Source organism: Macaca fascicularis, chromosome 6 (genome assembly GCF_037993035.2).
Source record: "Macaca fascicularis isolate 582-1 chromosome 6, T2T-MFA8v1.1".
Lineage (NCBI taxonomy): Eukaryota > Metazoa > Chordata > Mammalia > Primates > Cercopithecidae > Macaca > Macaca fascicularis.
This window is the reverse complement of record NC_088380.1, coordinates 61,148,408-61,172,469: the sequence shown is the minus strand read 5'-3', so window position 1 is coordinate 61,172,469 and position 24,062 is coordinate 61,148,408. Positions and strand designations below refer to the sequence as shown.

Sequence of the window (24,062 nt, the reverse complement as noted above, 5' to 3'; positions counted from 1 at the left end):
GAGACTAGGCAAAAAAAAAAAAAAAAAAAATTATATTTAACAAAGGTCAAACCAAAATACAGTTCGATATAATTCATTTTAAATAATTTCCATTTTTAAACCAAATTTTCACATCACATACCCTCGAGGCATGGTGGAGGACAGCAACCAATCTTCAAGGTTCTGAATTTGTATTCAGGTCCTCTAAGGTATTTTAATTCCATTCAAATTAGAGCTTGTTCTTGCAAAATTTTTAATTCTATGGGAAAATATTTACTAAGCAGAAAAAGCAAGATATAAAATCATGTAGAGAGAATGACAACTAGGTTTTTTTTTTCAAGTATGGAAAACTTGGGCAAATTTTCTAAAATGAAGACATTTTTTAAAAACACTTAGCGAACATTCTCTGCTATTCACTCACTTGGAGAGTACAGATTCTTGTTGCTCTCAGGTATTGCAATAAAATGACTCTTAATGAAAAAGTCTGCATGTATAATGTGTGAGAGGAATCCTTGGTTAAGAAAAAGTGAATTCTGATGAGAAACGAAGTTCAATAGCATAAATAAGCAGTGGATAAAAAAATATAATTTAAATATTGACCATGAATAGTGAAAAAAGACAGTTTTGTAAAGATTTGCTTCTTCATGTGTGTTCCAAGAAAGTGAAGCTAATATTCTATTTTCTGATTCCCTCTTATAGATCTTAAGTTAGTGTTAGTGATGTTCTGTAACATAGAGAAAAGGTAGGAATTCACTTAGTTGTAAAATAAGCCTTAAATGAGCACCTACTGTACACCAGGTACCAAGCTAGGTGTTAAGTAAAATTGGCCCATATCTGAAGGAACATTCTAGTGGAAAGAATGGCAGTGGCAACTGGAATTTAAAATCTTAAGACTGCTGTGTCTAATGATTAACTAGAAAGCTCAGGTGAAAAAAACTTTATTGTATACAGTTCCTCCAAATTCTCTAAATCCCATAATTAGAAGGATTGATTAAAGCAAGACAATTTCCTCAAAGAAGTCTCAGTTTTAAATCAAAGTTTGTAGTTAAGACCCTTCACACTTTCGAAACACTAAATTCTCAAAGTTAATACAAATAAAGAGAACTGATATTTTAGTCTTTTTATCTTTTCAGCGTTATCTTCATCTTATTCAAATAATGATTTTTTATTGATGTGGATTGTGCCTAGCGCCACGTCAACACTGTTAAAAATTGTTTTAATCCACCAGTAGGCCAAAATTAATCACCTCAAATGGTAGAGTATATGTTCATTCTTAGATACTATAAATATTTGAGAATAGTTAGAAAATATCAAGAATATTAGGTACACAAATATTTGAGAATCTCTTACTATGCAAAAAATCACAAATACTAAACATAAAATATGAAATACAGTAGGTTGGAGGCCGGGCATGGTGGCTCATACCTATAATCCCAGCACTTTGGGAGGCTGAGGTGGGTGGATCACTTGAGATCAGGAGTTCAAGACCAGCCTGGCCAGCATGCTGAAACCCTGCCTCTACTAAAAATACAAAAATTAGCTGCGCGTGCTGGCGGGCATCTGTAATCCTGGCAACTCGGGGGGCTGAGGCATGAGAATCACTTGAACCCGGGAGGCATAGGTTGCAGTGAGCCAAGATTGCACCACTGCACTCCAGCCTGGGCAACAGAGTGAGACCCCATCTAAAAAAATAAAATAGAATAAAATACTGTAGGTTGGAGCCCTGTAAAATCAACACAAAATGGAGGGGATGGGTATAATGATGGTAAAAGATACCATGATGCTAGTACACACCTGAGAAAGAAATTCAACAGAGAGAGGTGTTCAGCATACCAATCAGGATTCAGAGAAACTTCTGTATTTTATTTTTCCAGTAATGGCTAGGGCAATATTTACTAAGGTGTGGTATACATACCACTGAGTTAAGCAGTTCATGGACGTTTTCATTTTGATAGTTATTTTAATGTTTTTATTTATTTATTTATTTATTTTGAGACAGAGTCTCGCTCTGTCTCCCAGGCTGGAGTGCAGTGGCTGGATCTCAGCTCACTGCAAGCTCCGCCTCCCAGGTTTAGGCCATTCTCCTGCCTCAGCCTCCCCAGTAGCTGGGACGACAGGCGCCCGCCACCTCGCCTGGCTAGTTTTTTGTATTTTTTAGTAGAGACGGGGTTTCACCGTGTTAGCCAGGATGGTCTCGATCTCCTGATCTCGTGATCTGCCCGTCTCGGCCTCCCAAAGTGCTGGGATTACAGGCTTGAGCCACCGTGCCCGGCCTATATTTATTTTAATATGTGTTAGAAAACTAGCACAGCAAATATGATTTCAGAAATATAATTGCTTAGACTGAAGCTAAAGTAAATGTTTTGTTTTAAAAACTTATTAAATTAAGAAAACTGGGCCGGGCGCGGTGGCTCAAGCCTGTAATCCCAGCACTTTGGGAGGCCGAGACGGGCGGATCACGAGGTCAGGAGATCGAGACCATCCTGGCTAACACGGTGAAACCCCGTCTCTACTAAAAAATACAAAAAACTAGCCGGGCGAGGTGGCGGGCGCCTGTAGTCCCAGCTACTCGGGAGGCTGAGGCCGGAGAATGGCGGGAACCCGGGAGGCGGAGCTTGCAGTGAGCTGAGATCCAGCCACTGCACTCCAACCTGGGCGACATAGCGAGACTCCGTCTCAAAAAAAAAAAAAAGAAAACTAAGGGCCGGGCGCAGTGGTTCACGCATGTAATCCCAGCACTTTGGGAGGCTGAGGCGGGTGGATCACGAGGTCAGGATATCGAGACTGTCCTGGCTAACACGGTTTAACCCCGTCTCTACTAAAAATACAAAAATGGTAAAATCATGAAGGTGGTATTCAAATGACTGAAGCTTGGGAAACACTGGTGCAAATTTAAAAGACTCTAAATCTGGGGGCTGACCACTAGAGAAGTGTTCTCTATTATGAGTAAAGATATTTAATCAGCACCTGTTCTGATTCCATGGTTACCTAGCAACTTCTTTACTAATCACTCAACTTCCCTAGTGATTGGATACCGGGAAAGGAGGTGCCATAAATAAGACATACAAGCCTTACTTGCTCCTTATTATGAATTAATACATTGAAATTCTGGTTTAGAAATCAGTCTTGTTTGAGCTTAACTAGTGTTCCTGAGAGGTCCTGTTTGCAATCAACCAGCCTTCCTAGATGACATAACACAATCTGTGGCACCTAAACTCTGTTATCAGTGTGTTTAATGAGAGCTTAAAGTAAGTGAAGGATAAAAGTCAAACACTGTGTCAGGTTACCTTGGACAATACTTCCTTAGACTAAGGGGTCTTATTGGCCCTTTGTCACAGAACAGTGGTTGACCAGTGAACTATGGAATTTAGTGAACAGTCACTAGGAAAGCATAGTACCCTAGGAGGAGAAGTAGTGACCAGACCCTGTCAATGAACCTTGGCCAGGAATGAATCTCTTTTTGTCTGCCTCTCTCAAGACTGAAGGATTACAGCTTTCAAATAGGAGGAAAGTCACCAGCAACTGGCTGTGAATTCAACATTGGTAATCTCTGATTGTTCATTTATTAGCCATATGACCTTGGGCAAATTATTTAATCTTTCTCTGTAAAATGGAGATAACCAGGGTCATCAGATACAGATATGGAGGTTGCATCCTGCAAAAAGGCACTAAACCAAAAGGCAAGAAATAGCTGAACCCTCCCTGCCTGCTCTCTACTGAACAAGCCGGGCACCTGCACAGCTGCAGCTACTCATATGAGGCACCATTCCAATTCTCACAAAGGTTAAATTCCCTCTATTTAAAATACTTAGAATTGTTTCTATTTCCCTGATTGGTCCCTGATTGATACAGGGGTTTTATTGGAAAACTTCTTTGCCTGAAATCTGTCTTTTGGAATTCTGAAACTTTATTATAGAGTGCCTAATAAAAAGACTATCAATTTAGGACCTCACAAGGAGTTATCTACACTTGTTCCTTCTACTTCCTCACCTTTCAATCCTCAATCCACTGCAATCTGACTTCTGTCTCATTGCTTTATTGAAACTGCTACTGGCAAGGTCACATTGACCTCCTTGTTACCCTACTGGCAGTTTTCAGTTTTTAACCTAGGGGACCTCTTAGCAGTCAGTGACACCGTTGACCACTTCTTTATGAAAATACTCTATATGTAACTAGATAGCCATATGGAAAAAAACAAAATCTGACCTGTTTCTCACATTATACAGAGTAAGAAATTCACATATAAGAACAAAAATACTATGCAAAAACTAGAAGAAAACACTGATGAATTCTTCTGTCCTTGCAAAAACTTTTCTACCTATGATTTAGAATCCCGAAGGAATAATTGTATGTAATATGACTAAGTAAAGGCTAAAAAATAAAACTTCATGGCAAAAAATAACTATAAGAAAGCCAAAAGACAAATGATAAGCTGGAGAAATATATTTTCAACATACATCCAGTAAAAAGATTAAGATCTGTAATATGGAGAGAGCTTCTAAAAGTAAAAAAGAAAAAGATTAACAAATCTCAAGAAAAATGGGCAAGAGATATAAACAAAGAGTTCACAGAAGAAGAAAAGCAAATAGTCCTTAAATAAATGAAGAAAATCTCAACTTCATTTTAAGAGCAATGCAAATGAAAACTACACTGAGAAACAATTTTTCACCTATTTGAATGGCAAATGTTTGATAATGCACTCTGTTAGAAAGCTGTAAAGTAATAGGCACTCACATTGCTCTTGGGAATGCACCATGGCATAACCCTGAGGGAAGGGAATTTGACAATATCTAGCAAAATTACACATGCATTTACCCTTTGATCCAGCAAACTTTCTTCTGGAAGTTATCTCAGAGATATACTGGCAAAAAACACAAAAGGATTTTACACAAAGTTATTCACTGCAGAACCAAAAGCTAAAGACTGAAAACAACCAAAAACTTCCTCAACAGCAGGGCAAAACATCTACCAATGGAATACTCTGCAGTTATTAAAAGAAAAGAGGATTATCTCTATACACTGCTATGGAGTGATTGCCAGGATATATTATTGGAAAAAAACCAGAGTAGTGTGTCCAGTATGCTAGCTTGTATCTACAAAGACATATTTGCTCATTTTTATTAGAAGGATAAACCAAAATTAATAAAATGGAAAGAAAAGAGGGAACCAGCAAAGGATAAGAACGTGTGCTAGGCCAGGTGCAAAGAGATTTCCCGGCCAGCAAATCTCTTTCTTACAGCAGAATGCTAGCTAACAAATGTAGAAGAACTAATAGAGGAGTTTTTTAGTTACCATTTTGCAACTATCATACTAATATTTGATTCTGGCTTACTTAAAACTAGCAGCTGAAAGTTTGATGAAAAAAGGACATTAATAAGGTCTTATATAGTGTCTCCTCATGAATTAGTTATCAATTATAAAGAAAAAATAATAACTGTACAGTGGAGAAACCTGGAAGATACTATCTTAACCAAGTGACCAAAGTTAGTAGTACTGTTCTGGTGATCTACTGCTGCATAACAAACTACTCCAAAATTTGGTGGCTTAAAACAATTTATTATTATCTTTCTTGGTTCTGTTGATTGAGGGGGCTCAGTTGGGATCTCTCATGGAGTTACATTCAGATGTTGGCTGGGACTTGATTCATCTTAAAGTTTGATATCAATTTATTTAACATTCAAGATGGCTTCTTTCTTGAGCTATCTGGTGGCTGGGATACCTGGAACAGTTGGGTGCTGGCCAGGCATCTCTCTCTCTCCAAGTGGCTAGCTTGAGCTTCCACACAGTTGGTGGTCTCAGTCAGACTTCTTATGTTGGTGGCTTACCCCCAGAGTGAGCATTCCAACCAAGCAAACATTGCAAGGACAAAATTCCAAGAGACCAAGGCAGAAGCTGCAAGGCTTCTTCAGATCTAGTAGAAGAAACAATCACATCTGCCACATTCGATTAGTTAAAAGAAAGTCATTGGGCCAGTCCAGATTCAAGGAGAGGCAACAACATAAGGCCATGAAAACTGGGGACATAGTTCACTGAAGAACTTGGAGACTAGCTATCAATGATGATCATTATGCATCATGTGCCTCCAGATGTAATGCAATAAGAAAGACACTATAACACTCATGTGCTATTTCTACCAGAAATGTTTAACTTGAACCTCATCATGAGGAAACTTGCGATAGATTCGAATTAAGGGACATTCTACCAAATAGCCTATACTCTTCAAAAATGTCAATATCATGCAAGACAAAGAAAGCCTAAGGAATTAATTCAGATTAAAGGAGCCTAAAGAGACATGAAGACTAAATGAATGATTAATCCTGGGTTGGATGCTGGTTGAGAAAAAAAGAATGCTATAAAGGACACTATTGGAACAATTGGTGAAATTTGAGTTAGGTTTATAGATTAAATAAGAGGACTGTGTCAATAAAAAATGATCTAATTGTAATAACTGTACTGTGAACATCCTTGTTTTTAGGAAATATACACTGAAGAATTTAAGGGCAGAGGCATATTGTCTGCAACTTAATCTCAAGTGGTTTAGGAAAAACTGTATGAGAGAGAGAGAGAAAGCCAGGAGGGGTGAAGAAGGGAGAGAATAATAAAACAAATATGGCAAAATGATAACAATGGGTAACTCTGGGTGAAAAGTATATCGGAATTCTTTGTGCTATCTTTGCAAAATTTTTACAAGTTTCAAGTTATTTCAAATTAAAGGAAATATTTTCAAATGACCAAAACATATCAAAGATATTTTAAAATTTTATGACTTCATCATTAACGATGAAAAAAAAAGTCCAAGTCAAAACCCAAATACCTTATTGGCCACCTTTGCTGGATGCTAGGGAATCAACCAATCTTGAAAACTAGTAAAAAGAAAGAAGCGGCCGGGTGCAGTTGCTCACGCCTGTAATCCCAGCACTTTGGGAGGCCGAGGCAGGTGGATTACGAGGTCAGGAGTTCAAGACCAGCCTGGCCAATATGCTGAAACCCCATCTCTACTAAAAATACAAAAATTAGCTGGGCGTGGTGGCATGCACCTGTAGTCCCAGCTACTTGGGAGGCTGAGGCAGAAGAATCGTTTGAACCCAGGAGGTGGTGGTTGCAAGTGAGCTAAGATCATGCCACTGCACTCCAGTCTGGGCAACAGAGCGAGACTCTGTCCTCCCACCCCCCCCCAAAAAAAGAAAGAAGCAAATGTTTATACTACGTTTCCTAAGCACACTTTATCTTGGGGTAATCAAACTGTTGAGGGAAAATTCTTTTCCTTAGAAGAATTCCAGCTAATAAATGAAAAATTCCTCTCTATTTTCTAGGCCAGGGATTGGGAAACCAAGGTCCTCAGGACAAACCTAGCCCAACACCTGTGGCTGTAAATAAACTGGAATACAGTTGTGTTGGCCCGTTTGTGCTTATTATAACAAAAATACCTGAGACTGGGTAATTTATAAAGAACATAAACTCACAGTTCTGGAGGCTGGGAGTCCAAGATTAAGGCACCAGCAGGATCAGTGTCTGGTGAGGGCTCAGTTTCCAGTTCCAAGATGGCAACTCGTTGCTGCATCCTCTGGAGGGGAAGAACACCGTGTCTTCACATGGCAGAAGAGTAAAGAGAGCAAACCTACTCTCTCAAGCCCTTTTATAAATGCCCTACTACATTCGTGAGGGCATAGCTCTCATAAGCATCACTTCCTAAAAAGGCCCCACTGAATTTTGGAGGTAACACGCATTCAAATCATGGCAACCGTCACCCCATTTGTTTGCATATTGTCTATACTGGTTGCATTCACACCATAAAGGCAGAATTTAGTAGTTATGACAGAGACCACATGGCTATTGGGCTTAAAATATTTACCACTGGGCTGTTTACAGAAAAAGGTTGCCAATCCTTGCTCTAGTCCAGGAGAAGAATGGCCAATGACCTCCAGTGCCCAAACTCTGAGGGCACTATTACAAACTCACAGGGACATCACAGGGTATTTTAAATTTCTGAGGAAACAACAGTGACATCTGTCAGAAGCCATGTGAACTACCAGCTTGAGGTAATTCAAAGTTTCAACATTAGAAACTTTGTCAAATTACATTCTTTTGACTAACCTATCTTTGCAGTCAGGTTTTCAGTGGTAGATATGGTCTCAAGAAAGCGTTGTGCAGAATCCAGTTACGAACAGGAAATGAGGGTAGTGGTGTCCCACCTGATTTCAAGGTTTCAGAAATTATGAGGTACCCAAGAGGTATAAACATCCCATTAGTAAGCGAATGTGGTTATTTAAGGATGAAATTAAAGTATTATTCTTTCTTTCAATTTATGTGTATACTTTAAAGTCGCTACTAAGTTATTAGGACATAAATACATATGTTAAAAGTAATAGCAAAAACCATAATTACTTTTGCATCAACCTAATATTAATTTGTTTGACCCTAACTACTTAATAAACAGAAATGTTAGGTACTTCTTTTGACCTATGGGAACTGAGAAAAAATTATTCAGACACTAAAGGTGCCATGAACTTCTGATCTAGTGGATGATCATCAATGGCTGCTGAAACAATTAGGTGGAAAGCAGATGAGGAACTTTGTTATAGACAATATTTGAGCCCACTGAACAGCCTTAATCTCACAAAAGAAAGACCCCCAGAAATCGTGTGCTTCCCAAAGTGTTACAATAGAAGTACAAAATACCATCTATAAAGGCTTGATTTTAAAAAATCAAGTGTGAATATGATCAATTGTTCAACTATCCAGACTTAACTACCAGCCTACAGCAATTAGAGGGAATAGAGAATGTTAAATAACATTGCAAGGATATAATCAGCAAAATCTAGACTACAAGAAATTTTACTGGAAAAAATACTTCAGTTTCTTTAAAAAAAAATGTAAAGGTAAAAAAGAGGTGGTTAACTTAGGACTAAAGGGGATATAAGAAACATAACTAATTGCAATGTGTGAATCTTGTTTGGATCCTAACTCAAACCAACTGAATTAAATTACAATACAATTCAAGAATTTGTAAATTCATGATACTAAATGATACTAAGTAAATAATGTTTTAGTATGATAATTATATTGTGGTTATAATTTTTTAGATGAGTCTTTTGTTGTTGTTTTGAGACAGGGTCTCACTGTGTCACCCAGGCTGGACTGCAATAGTGCAATCTCACTGCGCCTCAACCTCCCTGGGCTCAGGTGATCCTCCCATCTCAGCCTCTCAAGTAGCTGGGACTACAGGTGTACATCAACATGCCCAGCTAGTTTTTGTATTTTTTGTAGAAACAGGGTTTCTCCATGTTGCCCAGGCTCTTCTTGAACTCCTGGACTCAAGGGATCTATCTGCCTCAGCCTCCCAACGTGCTGGGATTACAGGCATGAGCCACTGCACCCGGCCTTAAAAGAGTCTTTATCTTTTAGAAATACATACTGAGGGAGGTTCTGCCTACCCGAGGCCACTGCTGTGCGGAGACCCCCGGGTGAAACCACCGTCGTCATGTCTGACCAGGAGGCAAAACCTTTAACTGAGGACTTGGGGGATAAGAAGGAAGGTGAATATATTAAACTCAAAGTCATTGGACAAGATAGCAGTGAGATTCACTTCAAAGTGAAAATGACAACGCATCTCGAGAAACTCAAAGAATCATACTGTCAAAGACAGGGCGTTCCAATGAATTCACTCAGGTTTCTCTTTGAGAGTCAGAGAATTGCTGATAATCATACTCCAAAAGAACTGGGAATGGAGGAAGAAGATGTGATTGAAGTTTATCAGGAACAAACGGGGGGTCATTCAACAGTTTAGATATTATTTTTATTTTTTTTCTTTTCCCTCAATCCTTTTTTATTTTTAAAAATAGTTCTTTTGTAATGTGGTGTTCAAAACAGAATTGAAAACTGGCACCCATCTCTTTGAAACATCTGGTAATTTGAATTCTAGTGCTCATTATTCATTATTGTTTGTTTTCATTGTGCTGATTTTTGGTGATCAAGCCTCAGTCCCCTTCATATTACCCTCTCCTTTTTAAAAATTACGTGTGCACAGAGAGGCCACCTTTTTCAGGACATTGCATTTTCAGGTTTGTGGTGATAAATAAGATTGACCAATGCAAGTGTTCATAATGACTTTCCAATTGGCCCTGATGTTCTAGCATGTGATTGCTTCACTCCTGGACTGTGACTTTCAGTGGGAGATGGAAGTTTTTCAGAGAACTGAACTGTGGAAAAATGACCTTTCTTTAACTTGAAGCTACTTTTAAAATTTGAGGGTCTGGACCAAAAGAAGAGGATTATCAGGTTGAAGTCAAGATGACAGATAAGGTGAGAGTAATGACTAACTCCAAAGATGGCTTCACCGAAGAAAAGGCATTTTAAGATTTTTTTAAAATCATGTCAGAAGATCCCAGAAAAGTTCTAATTTTCATTAGCAATTAATAAAGCTATACATGCAGAAATGAATACAACAGAACACTGCTCTTTTTGATTTTATTTGTACTTTTTGGCCTGGGATATGGGTTTTAAATGGACATTGTCTGTACCAGCTTCATTAAAATAAATAATATTTGTAAAAATCATAAAAAAAAAAGAAAGAAATACATACTGAGTTGCCAGGCACAGTAATACACACCTATCATCTCAGCTAATTAGGAAGCTGAGGCAGGAGGATCCCTTGAGCTCAGGAGTTTGAGGCCAGCCTGGGCAACACAGATAAGTGATATCTGTATATCTGTGATAACACAGATAAGGCAACATCTATAAGTGATAGATACAGGGAATCTCTACCTAGTCCTTAAATGTTGGGTTTTTTTGGGAATTTGTTCTCAATTCCTGGCCCCATCCTTTCTTTGTCTTGAGTGATTTTATCTTCTCTCAGTGCACACGTGTATTAATCAAAAATGTTTTAGGGCCTCTGGCTACAATGGCACCTGCAGTAATCCCAGCACTTCTGTAGGCTGAGATGAGAGGGGTCACTTGAGGTTAGGAGTTGGAGACCAGCCTAAGCAACATAGGGAAACCTCGTCTCTACAAAAAATTTAAAAATTAGGCAGTTGTGGTGGTGTACACCTGTAATCCCAGCTAGTCAGGAAGCTGAGTAGGGAGGATCTCTTGCACCTGGGAGGTAGAGGCTGCAGTGAGCTGTGATCATGCCACTGCACTCCAGCCTGGGTGACAGAGTGAGATCCTGTCTCAAACAAACAAAAACAAAGTTTTAGTGGCTATGATGTTATGATATATACTGGTTTTTTGTCCATGGTTCCTGACCCCTATCTCTCATAGTCATTGTTATAATGTTGGGGCACTTAAGGCCTTAGGAAATAGAATCTCTCTTTCTTTCTCCCGTCCTCCTTTTACCTGCCCAAGCCAAGACTGTAATCTGATTGTGGGTCAAAAGACCCTTAATCCAGAGAGCGCCCTACCCCACACCTTAGAGGAAAGAATACAACACAGAGAGGCCAAGAAAAGTCTGAAAAGACAAGCCTTGCTGGGTTTAAATCATATTTTCTTGTCTAGTCACATTTCTACACAGTTGTCAATCATGCCTATGCAATGAAGCCTCCATAAAAACCCAAAATGAGAGGGATCAGAGAGCTCCTGGATACCTGCACATGTGGAGGTTCCTGGAGGGTGGTGCACCCAGGGGGTACATTGAAGCTCCATGCCCCTTCCCCTATACCTCACCCTATACATGTCTTCATTTGTATCCTTTGTAATATCCTTCATGATAAAACAGTACATATAAGTAAGTGTTTCTTTGAGTTCTGTGAGCCACTCCAGCAAATTAATTGAACCCAGAGAGGGGGTCACGGGAACCCCAACTTGAAGCTAGTCCACCAGAAGTTCCAGAGGCCTGGACTTGCAACTGGTGTGGTGAGGTTGGGGGCAATCTTGGGCACTGAGTCCTCAGCCTGTGGAATCTGTTGCTATCTCCAGTATCAGAATTGATTGGAGGACTCCCAGTTGGTGTCCACTGCAGAATTCATTGCTTGCTTGGTGGTGGGGAGAAACCCTCACACACTTGGTCACAGAAGACTTTTTCTGTGTTGATGATTGTTGTCATGGTAGCTTGAGAGCAGAGGAAAAACATACTTTGAGAGTTTCTCCCAAACAGTAACAAACCTTATTCAACTCACTTTAAGAAAAAAAAAAAAACAGTGAAGGAGATTTATCTTGAAAGAATACAGAATGAAGATCAGAGTTATAGGAACCAAGACCTCAGTTCTAGACTTAGTGCCACTGCTCTAGTCACTCTATCTCCATGCATTAAGCAGAGATGTCTTTGCTCTAAAGACAGGTTCTCTTTACGCTGCAGTGAAAATGATGACTACCGTCAGCCCCAGAATCACGTTCATCTAGTTTAGCCATCTGGTGAACAAATAAGCAACTCCGGGAAGAATTTTCTTTCTCTTCCTGTCTACAGACCAACTCTAGGGAAAGACTCTGATTTGCCTTTTGAGTCATGTTCCCCATATGGGAGGATGACATAGAATGACGAGGCCTGGCTAAGACCAAGGGAGAAGGGTCTACTATCAGAAGAAAGGGAAATGTTTACTGGGCAAATAAGAGTAGCTATCTCAGTTCCCTAAAGAAAGCTACAGTGACCCCTTGCAATGTTGGTAACTCTCAAATGTAGAGTTCCACATCTTGCCACCCAGCAGCCCACTAGATACCTACAATCAGATGTTTTACAGCTGCTCTTCACTCAGCATTTCCAATGCTGAATTCATCCTCTCAACCTCTCCTCCCAATGTTTTCCCTCTTTATTCTCAATCTCAATGAAGGATACTACCATTCATAGACTTGTGCAAGCCCCAAACCTGGGAATCCTATTCTTTACTCCTCAATATCCATCACTCCCCACATTCAGGTAGTAAAATCTGTCAATTCTATCTCGCTTTTCTCTATCTTGAATATGCTCATATCTTATACGTTGAATGCTCATTTATCTGTTCCCCACTGTCACTAATGTAGTTTAGTGGTTATCATCTCTCATCTAAACTACTCCAGTATCCTTTTCTGACTTTTTGATTTAAAGTAGTACCCTCAAAGCATTATACTGTACAATGGCACCCAGTTTACTTATGTAACAGAACTTACCATAACATCTATTTATTAAATAAAATGTTCACTTTTAATTGTTATTATTATTGTGTTTCTCCTTGACTTGAATATTAGTTCCTTCTTGGAAGAGACCATGTCATTCCAATTCACTTGTAGTAGATTAGGGTGTCTAAATCAACTCAAACTGGTGTGGTGAGGTGCGGGGCAGACTTGGGGACTGAGTTTTGTCCAACTAAGCAGGCACAGAGTTTTTTACACACAGAGTTTTTTACAACTTATATTTATTGCTAAATAAATACGAATTTTCCTCTTAACAAGCAGGCATAAAGTTTTTTACAACTTGTATTTTATACTTTTATATATTTACAACCTATATTGCTAAATAAAAAACAAAAACAAAAACAAAAAACTCTATGCCTGCTTAGTCAGACAAAAATTACCATTAAACAGGTAGATTTTGTTAGAGGAAGGAAATGATTGGAGAAAAAGTGTGGCACTCAAATTTTTCCCTCTATTAATCTTTTTTTAAAATTAAATTACATTTTATTTTATTCTATTTTATTTATTTTATTTGTTGGGGCAGAGTCTTGCTCTATTGCTCAGGCTGGAATGCAGTGGTGCAATCTTGGCTCTCTGCAACCTCTGTCTCCCGGGTTCAAGCAATTCTCCTGCCTCAGCCTCCCGAGTAGCTGGGACTACAGTTGTGTGCCACCAGGCCTAGTTAATTTTTGTATTTTTAGTAGAGATGGGTTTCACCATGTTGGCCAGGCTGGTCTCGAGCTGCTGGCCTCAAGTAATCCACCCACCTCGGCTTCCCAAAGTGCTAGGATTACAGGTGTGAGCCACAGGGCCCCCGCTGTCCCCCCAATTAAACTTACCGTGTTTCATTAACCTTCTTGAATCTGAAGTTTTATTTTTCACAACATTAGGGGAATTTCCCAGCTTTTATTTTTATTTATTTATTTTTTTGAGACAGAGTCTCACTCTGTCACCCAGGCTATAGTGCAGTGGTACAATCTTGTCTCACTGCAACCTCTGCCTCCTGGGTTCAAGTGATTCTCCTGTCTCAGCCTCCTGAGTAGCTGGGATTACAGACATGCACCATCATGCCCGGCCAATTTTTTATATTAGGTTGTATGGGGTTTCACCATGTGGGCCAGGCTGGTTTCAAACTCCTGACCTCAGGTGATCCACCCGCCTCAGCCTCCCAAAGTGCTGGGATTACAGGCATGAGCCACAGGCCCCGGCTGTCCCCCCAATTAATCTTATTGTGTTTCCTTAACCTTCTTGAATCTGCTGTTTTATTTTTCACAACATTAGGGGAATTTCCCAGTTTTTATTTCATCAAATATTCTCTCTCTCCTCATTTTCTAGGAAAATAATTTCATTTATGTTCGAACTTTTGATATTGTCCCATATCAAAAAGAGTCCCTGAGGCTATTTTTTCCAACTATTTACTTCACTGTTGTTCAGATTATATAATTTCTGTTGATTTATCTGCAAGTTTACTGACTCTTTTCTGTCACTTCCATTCTGCTGTTAAGCCTATTCACTAAAAAGGTGAATTTTAAAGTTCAGATATTAAAATTTTCAGGGATTTTTTGTATGTGTATATACATCTGGTTTTTAGTTCTCTGCTAATATTTCCTACTTTTTCATCATTGTGATCTTATTTCCCTTTACATCCTTGACTTAGTTTAAATAGCTACTTTAAAATCTCTGTCTAATAATTCAAACATCTGGGCATCTTAGAACTGGTCTCTCTGTTAGTTGTCTTTTCTCTTCAAATTGGGGTGTTTGGCTGGGCGCAGTGGCTCATGTCTCTAATCCCAGCACTTTGGGAGGCTGAGGTGGGGGGATCACCTGAGGTCAAGAGTTCAAGACCAGCCTGACCAACAAGGTGAAACCCTATCTCTACTAAAAATACAAAAATTAGCCAGGTGTAGTGGTGGGCGCCTGTATTTCCAGCTACTTAGGAAGCTGAGGCAGAAGAATCACTTGAGACCAGGAGGTGGAGGTTGCAGCAGTGAGCTGAGATCATGCCACTGCACTCCAGCCTGGGTGACAGAGTGAGACACTATCTTAAAAAAAATAAAAGTCTCATCTGAGACAAGGCAAGTCCCTTCCACCTATGAGCCTATAAAATCAAAAGCAAGTTATTTACTTCCTACATACAATGGGGGTGCAAGCATTGGGTAAATACAGCTGTTCCACATGGAAGAAATTGGCCAAAACAAAGGGGCCACAGGCCCCATGAAAGTTCAAAATCCAGCAGGGAAGTCAAATTTTAAAGGTCCAAAATTATCTCCTTTGACTCCATGTCTCACATCTAGGTCATGCTGATGCAAGAGGTAGGTTCCCATAGTCTTGGGCAGCTCCACCCCTGTGGCTTTTCAGGGTACAGCCTTCCTCCCAGCTGCTTTCATGGTCTGGCATTGAGTGTCTGTGGCTTTTTCAGGCACATGATGCAAGCTGCAGGTGGATCTACCATTCTGGGGTCTGGAAGATGGTAGCTCTCTTCTCACAGCTCCACTAGGCAGCGCCCCAGTAGGGAGTCTGTGTGGGGGCCCTCACTCCACATTTCCCTTCCACACTGCCTTGGCAGAGGTTCTACATGAGCACCCCCGCCCCTGCAGCAAACTTTTGCCTGGGCATCCAGGTGTTTCCATACATCCTCTGAAATCTAGGTAGAGGTTCCCAAACCTCAATATTTGACATCTGTGCACCCGCAGGCTCAGTACCACATGGAAGCTGCCAAGGCTTAGGGTTTCCACCCGCTGAAGCCACAGCCTGAGCTGTACCTTGGCCCCTTTTAGTCGCCGCTCCAGAAGGAGTGGCTGGGATGCAGGGCACCAAGTCCCTATACTGCACACAGCATGGGGACCCTGGGCCCGGCCCACAAAACTGTTTTCTCCAAGGCCTTGGGCCTGTGATGGGAAGGGCTGCCATGAAGGCCTCTGACATGCCCTGGATACATTTTCCCCATTGTCTTGGGGATTAACATTCTGCTCCTTGTTACCTATGCAAATGTCTGCAGCCAGTTTGAATTTCTCCTCAGAAAATGGGATTTTCTTTTCCATTGCATTGTCAGGCTACAAATTTTCCAAACTTTTGTGCTCTGCTTCCCTTATAAAACTGAATGCTTTTAACAGCATCCAAGTCACCTCTTGAATGCTTTGCTGCTTAGAAATTTCTTCTGCCAGATACCCTAAATCATCTCTCTCAAGTCCAAAGTTCCACAAATCTCTACGGCAGGGTCAAAATGCCACCGGTCTCTTTGCTAAAACATAACAAAAGTCACCTTCGCTCCAGTTCCCAACAAGTTCCTTATCTCCATCTAAGACCACCTCAGCCTGGACCTTATGTCCACATCGCTATCAGGCTTTTGGTTAAAACCATTCAACAAGTCTCTAGGAAGTTCCAAACTTTCCCACATTTTCCTGTCTTCTTCTGAGCCCTCCAAACTGTTCCAGCCTCTGCCTGTTACCCAGTTCCAAAGTTGCTTCCACATTTTCAGGTATCTTTTCAGCAGCGCCCCACTCCACTGGTGCCAATTTACTGTATTGAGTCTATTTTCACACTGCTGATATAGACATATCTGTGACTGGGCAATTTACAAAAGAAAGAGGTTTAATTGGACTTACAGTTCCACATGGCTGGGGAGGCCTCCTAATCATGGCAGAAGGCAAGGAGGAGCAAGTCACATCTCATGCAGATGATGGCAGGCAAAGAGAGAATGAGAGAGAAGCAAAAGTAGAAACCCCTTATAAAACCATCAGATCTCATGAGACTTACTACCACAAGAACAGTATGGGGAAAACTGCCCCCATGATTCAGTTATCTCCCACCAGGTCCCTCCCAAAACACGTGGGAACTATAGGAGTACAATTCAAGATGAGATATGGGTGGAGACACAGAGCCAAACCATATCATACACTTTGCTGTTCTTGGGAAGCGGTGGTGTCATATAAATGTCTGTTAGAGCTAGTTGGTTTATGTGTTGTTTGAGACTTCAACTTTTTTGTTGATCTTCTATCTGGGCCTTTATGGAATGCAAGGTGTTGAATTCTTCAACTATTAGGGTAGCACTGTCTAAAATTACATCTTTATATATTATGTGCTCATTAATATAGATTTATGATTATTCTTTTATGCATTTATTTTTTAAATCCTTTTTCTTAAAAAAGAGGAATTACAAACCCAAAAATAGAAAACTACTTACTTTTAATTTCACCTATGTAGTTATCTTTACTGATGTTCTCTATTTCTTCATATGGCTTTGAGTTACTCTCTCCTAGCCTCTTTTCAGGCTGAAGGACTTCCTTTAGTATTCCTTGTAGTTATGAACTCCCTCCTTTTTTGTTGTTCTAGGAACATATTTATTTCTCCTTCATTTTTTTTTTTTTTTTTTTTTGAGACGGAGTCTCGCTCTGTTGCCCAGGCTGGAGTGCAGTGGTGCGATCTCGGCTCACTGCAAGCTCCGCCTCCCGGGTTCACGCCATTCTCCTGCCTCAGCCTCCCGAGTAGCTGGGACTACAGGCGCCCACAACCGCGCCCAGCTAATTTTTTGTATTTTTAGTAGAGACGGGGTTTCACCGTGGTCTCGATCTCCTGACCTTGTGATCCGCCCGCCTTGGCCTCCCAAAGTGCTGGGATTACAGGCGTGAGCCACCGCGCCCGGCCGTCTCCTTCATTTTTTAAGGATACTTTTGCCAGATTCATGATTCTTTTTTGGCTTTTATTTGCAGCACTTATGTCATTCCACTGCCTTCTGAGCTCCATGGTTTCTGATGATAAGTCTACTGTTACTCTTAATGAAGATTCCTTATACATGACCAGCCATTTCTCTCTTGCTGTTGTCAAAATTCTTTGTTTTTGTCTTTTAACAATTTAATCACAATTTGTCTTGGTGTAGATGCCTTTCAGTTTATCCACCCTGAAGTTCATTGAGCTTCTTAGATGTGTAGATTCCTGTCTTTCATTAAATTTGGTAATTTTTCAGCTATTATATCTTCAAATATTCTTTACACTCCTTTCTTTTCTCCTCTCCTTTTGGAATTCCCACTATGCAAATGTTTGCTTGATGGTGTCCCACAATCCTTACAGGTCTTGTTCATTTTTCTTATTTTTTCTTTCTGTTCCTCAAACTGTATACTCTTGATATATCTTCAAATTCCCCAATCTTTCTTCTGCCTGCTCAAATCCACTATTGAACCCCTCCAGTGAACATTATATTTCAACTATTGTGCTTTTCAACTCCAGCAACTCTATTTGGTTTCTTTTTATAATTTCTACCTCTTTAACAGTAACCTCTATTTATTGAACAATTCACTTTTCCTGGTTTCCTTTAGTTATTGTCTATTATTTTCTTTGTTCTTTGAGCACACTGAAGGCAATTGACAATGTCTGGGCTTCCCAAAGGAATGTTCTTTAAAAATTTTTTCCTTGTAAATAAGCCATACCTTCTTGTTTCTTTGCATGCTGCATAATTTTTTGTTGTTGAAAATTGGACGTTTTGTTTATAATGTGATAATTCTGGGTATCTGTTCCTCCCACTCCCTACCAGGGTTTGTTATTGTTGTTTATTTCTTTTATTAAAAGTCTGGAACCAAAAAATAAAAAGATAAAAGCCCAAAGCGAGAAAACACTCCCAGTCTTTGCCAATTAGCTATGTGTTGCAGCACCCCTTCAATGCTCAAATAAGTAGTTTACAATGCCGCCTTAGCCTTCACTTCCTGCTTGCATTAAGACTAAAGGTCAGTCAGAGGTGAGAGTTTACAGTGTTCTTAGGTTTTTTCTGAGTATGCATCCAGACCAGGGCATGCCGATGGCCTTCTAGATTCCCCAGAAAAAAATGAAGCTTTCCAAAGCCCTTATTCCCCCAAGTATCTCCTTCTCCAGCCTCTTCCTTCCCAGGATTTTTGTCTGTTTATTGCTTGCCCTGGCTTTCATACCATGCTTTCTGTGACACTGGCTGTTTGCCTCTAATGTTTTTGACAAACACTGCCTGGGAAGCTGCCTGAGCCCTGAGGAAGCTCTGAGGCAGGTGAAACAAAGGCAAGCCCTTGAGTTGAACCTTCAGGAAACCATCAGAGAGGTCAAAACACACCTACAATTCCTTGAGGATAAGGTCCATAGTGCTCCCTCTGGTGCCAGCAACCCACACCAGGAATGTGGCTGCCATCTTAAAGGCCACTGCCAGCTTGAAAAGTAGATGACCACAGAACTCTTACAAAAATTCAGCAGTTTTTTCTTCATTACATGTTCTCCTGGCTTTTGTGAGGTTGTTTTTTTTTTTTTAAATCAGTTTCAGAGTTTCCAAAAAAGGTGCTTCTGACAGTTTTGCCAGCTTATTCATTTTTTAGTTCCCTACTTTTTTCCCATTTTTTGCTGACATAATTTCATACTATTTACTTTTGTGTTTCCCAGCCTTGCTTGAAATTATTTTCTCAGCCTGGAATGCAGAGAAAAAAGAAAGCTTGCTATCACTGAAACTACCAAAAGAATGTATTACTGACTTGTGTTACTTGACTGGCCCTGACTTGAAGGCAGGGCCAAAGAGCAGTTCAAAAAGTTTTTGAACAATAATACCATCAGCAAAACAACTTTTATCTCCCTGAAAGACAACATTCATTAAATCGTTTGCCTTGCATTTGTCAAGCCCTCCATAACAGATGCAATGTTTGAGAGCACACAGGCTTTGGGATAAGATCTTAGCACGAATTCCAGATCCTCTGCCACTTAGTAGTTGTTTGGCATTGTACAAGGCACTTAAATTCTCTGGGACTATTTCCTTATCTGTAAGACAGGAAAAATATACATTTCTAGAGCTGTGATAAAGACTTAAAGAGATATTATCATTTCCAGAACTGTGGTAAAGACTTAAAAAGATATACACGTAAAATTCTTGGCATTCAATGTTAGCTATTTGTTAAATTTGAATTTTTATTCTGTCTCCCATGCCAGAGCGCAGTGGCACAAACTCAGCCCATTGCAACCTCTGCCTCCTGGGTTCAAGCGATTCTTCTGCCTCAGCCTCCAGAGTAGCTGGGATTACAGGCACCCGCCACCATGCCTGGCTAATTTTTGTATTTTTAGTAGAGACGGGTTTCACCATGTTGGTCAGGCTGATCTCAAACTCCTGACCTTGTGATCTGCCCTCCTCAGCCTCCCAAAGTGCTGCAATTACAGGTGTAAGCCACCGTGCCCAGTCTAAATTTGAATTTTCAAGTTTAGGTTTTTTGTTTTGTTTCGTTTTGTTTTTGAGACAGGGTCTTGCTCTGTCATCCAGGCTACAGTGCAGTGGCACCATCACAGCCCACTGCCGCCTTAACTCCTGGCCTCAAACGATCCTCCTGCCTCAGCCTCCCAAGTAAGCTTGACTACAGGCAGGTGCCACCCTCCCTAGTTAATTTTTTGAATTCTTTTGTAGAGATGGGGTCTCCCTATGTTGCCCAGACTGGTCTCCAACTCAAGTGGCCTCAAGTGATTCTCCCACCTCAACCTCCCAAAATGCTGGGATTACAGGCATAAGCCACGGAGCCGGCCTAAATTTTGAGTTTTTTTCTGGCATTACAGACACTGTTTTTTTTCTGGTTTAAACAGAAAAAAGAAAAAGAAACAAAAAGAGCTACTGGCTTCCTTTGTAAGAAGAGCTAGGCCGGGCGCGGTGGCTCAAGCCTGTAATCCCAGCACTTTGGGAGGCCGAGACGGGCGAATCACGAGTTCAGGAGATCGAGACCATCCTGGCTAACACGGTGAAACCCCGTCTCTACTAAAATACAAAAAAAAAAAATTAGCCGGGCGAGGTGGCGGGCGCCTGTACTCGCAGCTACTCGGGAGGCTGAGGCAGGAGAATGGCGTGAACCCGGGAGGCGGGGCTTGCAGTGAGCTGAGATCCGGCCACTGCACTCCAGCCTGGGCAACAGAGCCAGACTCCGTCTCAAAAAAAAAAAAAAAAAAAAAAAGAAGAGCTTAGGGTTGCCACATGCTTTTCAGGGACTGACCTTGAACTGATTTTCATAACAAACACATTAATTTTACTTAGACTGTATGTTTACTTGGGGAGGTTTTGGGGAAAATTGCTGGGTATGTGGGGTGGGCCTCTAAAATCCTTGTAAAGCCGCTTTTAGCCTAGAGACTAACTTGCAAACACAGTTTTAAAAAACAAACCCAAATATCTAGACGACGGAGGGAGCATGCCAACTCAACAGTTTTTCAAACCAGCTTCCCTTTGCGTCTGTAGGGTCCAAGGACGTAACTAGATCACACAACACGCGCCTGGAAAGCCCAAAAGAGGGGTGATCCCTCGATGGAGGTGCCGCATCAGCGTTTTCTCACGTGGCCTCCGGGGCTCTATGAATGGCAAGAGATCGCATTCCTTCTACTATCCCTCCCGGCCTCCAGCCGGGACAAGGAACTGGAGCAAACTCCGGACTGCAGTTCCGACCAGACTTGCCTACCTAGGCGGGTCGGCTGCCCAGTCTCCTGAAGCCTTGGGGCTGGGCCCTGCGGTGATGGGCGTGCTGGCCGTCGCAGAGCCCTCTGGGAGTTGTAGTCCGTAGCGGCGAGAGGTTTGACAGCGACCGCCGGCTTGGCGCATTCAGAACTCCAACCCCCGCCGGCCCCCGCGGCCTAGTCTGTTGCCGCTTCCTGTTTGGACTGGGAGTCCCGCGGTCGCAAATTGTGAGAATTTGGGAAGGGAGTCTTCATCTTCTCGTCTAGTTCTCCAAGGTTGAAGGCTCGGCCTGCTCAGGTAGATCACGTTCCCACGTCTAGCATACTCGCCTCTCGGGGAGGTGGGGAGGTATCCGAGGGAAGGCGGCGGGAAGGGTTGAGGTTGGGGCGAAGCCGGCTGTCACCTGGGATAGTTCTTCAATGTAGCGCGTCAGAACCGTAGCTTCTTTTGGGGATCGGGGAGGCCAAAGTCTGGAGCCGCGGAGACTGCTCCGGAGGCACTGCGCGCGCTCCTCAAGGGCTCAGTGAAAGGAAGTCAGGAGTCCCTCGGGGTCTGAGGGAATCCGAGTGTATGTGGGAGTCGGTGTCAGCTGGAGCCTTAGGGAAAAGATAGGGTTAGGGTAAATGAACACCCTGACCCTCGGGTGAGAGAAGGAGGGAGCAGGAGAATTGGGGAGCTTGTAGGAATGGGAGCACCCTTCTTTCTCTCTCTTGAGACAGGGTCTCCCTCCGTCGCTTGGGCTTGAGTGAGGTGGCGCGATCATGGCTAGGAGCACCTTTCTCCATCCCGAGTTGGGGAGATCTAGGGGGGAACATGAGGGAGGAACCCCCTTTAGGCCTTGAGCTAGGACCACAGATGGGGTGAGGGCCATGACTGGTAAGCCCTCGCCACGCTTTTCACACGACTCAGTTGTGAGAATGAGTGTGTCGATAGTGGGTAGCTTGACATGTCAGCATAGTAGAGCTGGAAGAGGGGTTTGAGAGCAGCTAGTCAAGCGCATTCTCCTCATTTTACAGAGAAGGAAACTGAAGTCCACCGAGTTGGAGAAACCCACTCAACACCAGGTAACCATTTAATGGCAAACTTGACTAAAACCTAATTGTTATGACTCCCGGGCAGTGTCTTATCCATTGCCGAGCTCCGTCCCCCTCGTAGATCAGCACACTATAAGTTGTACCTCCACTTTGTTTTCTTTTTTCTTTTCTCCCCTCCCCCCCCCTCCCCCGCCCACACACACAGAGTCTCGCTCTATCGCCCAGGCTGGAGTGCAGTGGAGCGATCTTGGCTCACTGCAAGCTCCGCCTCCCTGGTTCAAGCGATTCTCGTGCCTCAGCCTCCTGAGTAGCTAGGATTACAGCTGCCCGCCACCACGCCCCAATAATTTTTGTATTTTTAGTAGAAATGGGGTTTCACCATGTTGGCCAGCCTGGTCTTGAACTCCTGATCTCAATGATCCTCCCGCCTTGGCCTCCCAAAGTGCTGCGATTACAGGCGTGGGCCACCGCGCCCGGCCCCTTTTTTCTTTTTAATATTTTCAGACATGACAAAGATCTGACATATGTAGGATAGCAGGCAGCTGCTGAGGAGAAAGGTTTTTTAAAAACGTTTTGGCCGGGCGCGGTGGCTCACACCTGTAATCCCAGCACTTTGGGGGGCTGAGGCAGGCACATCACGAGGTCATGAGATCAAGACTGTCCTGGCCAATATGGTAAAACCCAGTCTCTACTAAAAAAAATACCAAAACTAGCCAGGTGTGGTGGCGCATGCCTGTAGTCCCAGCTACTCACGAGGCTAAGGCAGGAGAATCTCTTGAACCTGGGAGGCGGAGGTTGCAGTGAGCCGAGATCGTGCCACACTGCACTCCAGCCTGGTGACAGAGTGAGACTCTGTCTCAAAAAAAAAAAAAAAACAAACAAACAAAAAAAAAATGTTTCAATAGGTCAAAATAACCCATGTCCTAACTTAAGAAAAATCTCTCTGCCTCGTAAACAACTACAAACTTCATGTTAAGATAGAAGGTTGGGCCGATTGTGGTAGCTAACACCTGTAATCCCAACACTTTTGGGAGGCTGAAGTGGACGGATCATTTGAGGTTAGGAGTTCAAGACCAGCCTGGCGAACATGGTTATACCCTGTCTCTACTAAAAATACAAAAATCATCCAGGCGTGGTGGTGTGCCTCTCATCTGTAATCCCAGCTACTTGGGAGGCTGAGGCAGGAGAATCACTTGAGCCTGGCAGGCAGAGGTTGCAGTGAGCCAAGATTGCACCACTGCACTCCAGCCTGAGCCACAGAGCGAGACCCTGTCCAAAAAAAAAAAAAAAAAAGTTGTCATCTATAGTTTCTTTGTTTCTAAGAAAATAAAATTTACCTTTCCTTCCCCTAGACCTCTGAGAACAGCTAGACTTAGATTTCTTTTCTTTTCTTTTCTTTTCTTTTTTTTTTTTTTGAGATGGAGTCTCGCTCTGTTGCCAGGCTGGAGTGCAGTGGCGCGATCTCGGCTCACTGCAACCTCTGCCTCCTGAGTTCAAGCGATTCCTCTGCCTCAGCCTCCCAAGTAGCTGGGACTACAGGCACACGCCAC

General features: G+C 41.9%; 2 protein-coding genes and 1 long non-coding RNA gene across 8 annotated transcripts in view; 2 read left to right on the top strand and 1 right to left on the bottom strand.

Moving 5' to 3' along the window:
- Positions 1-9,398: 9,398 nt before the first annotated feature.
- On the top strand, positions 9,399-10,554 carry LOC102115387 (small ubiquitin-related modifier 1-like). Its single transcript, XM_045393720.3, has one exon. The coding sequence runs from the start codon at positions 9,461-9,463 to the stop codon at positions 9,764-9,766; it is 306 nt and encodes a 101-aa protein (XP_045249655.2). The 5' UTR covers positions 9,399-9,460; the 3' UTR covers positions 9,767-10,554.
- Positions 10,555-19,304: 8,750 nt separating this feature from the next.
- Positions 19,305-21,509, bottom strand: LOC141406996 (uncharacterized). Of its 2 annotated transcripts, none has more exons than XR_012413667.1 (2): positions 21,483-21,509; positions 19,305-19,474 (listed from the first exon to the last, which is right to left on the bottom strand). It is a non-coding gene; the product is annotated as an uncharacterized lncRNA (long non-coding RNA). The 2 variants fall into 2 exon arrangements; XR_012413668.1 differs by lacking the exon at positions 21,483-21,509 and adding an exon at positions 21,193-21,319.
- A 185-nt stretch (positions 21,510-21,694) lies between these two features.
- Positions 21,695-24,062, top strand: part of SLC38A9 (solute carrier family 38 member 9) — an 88,224-nt gene continuing 85,856 nt past the window's right edge. For all 5 annotated transcript variants that reach the window (XR_001491401.4, XM_073993457.1, XM_065546275.1 and 2 more), the window contains exons 1-2: positions 21,695-21,775; positions 22,495-22,542. The gene's annotated coding sequence lies outside the window, so the exon portion shown is untranslated. The remainder of the gene's footprint in view (positions 21,776-22,494; positions 22,543-24,062) is intronic.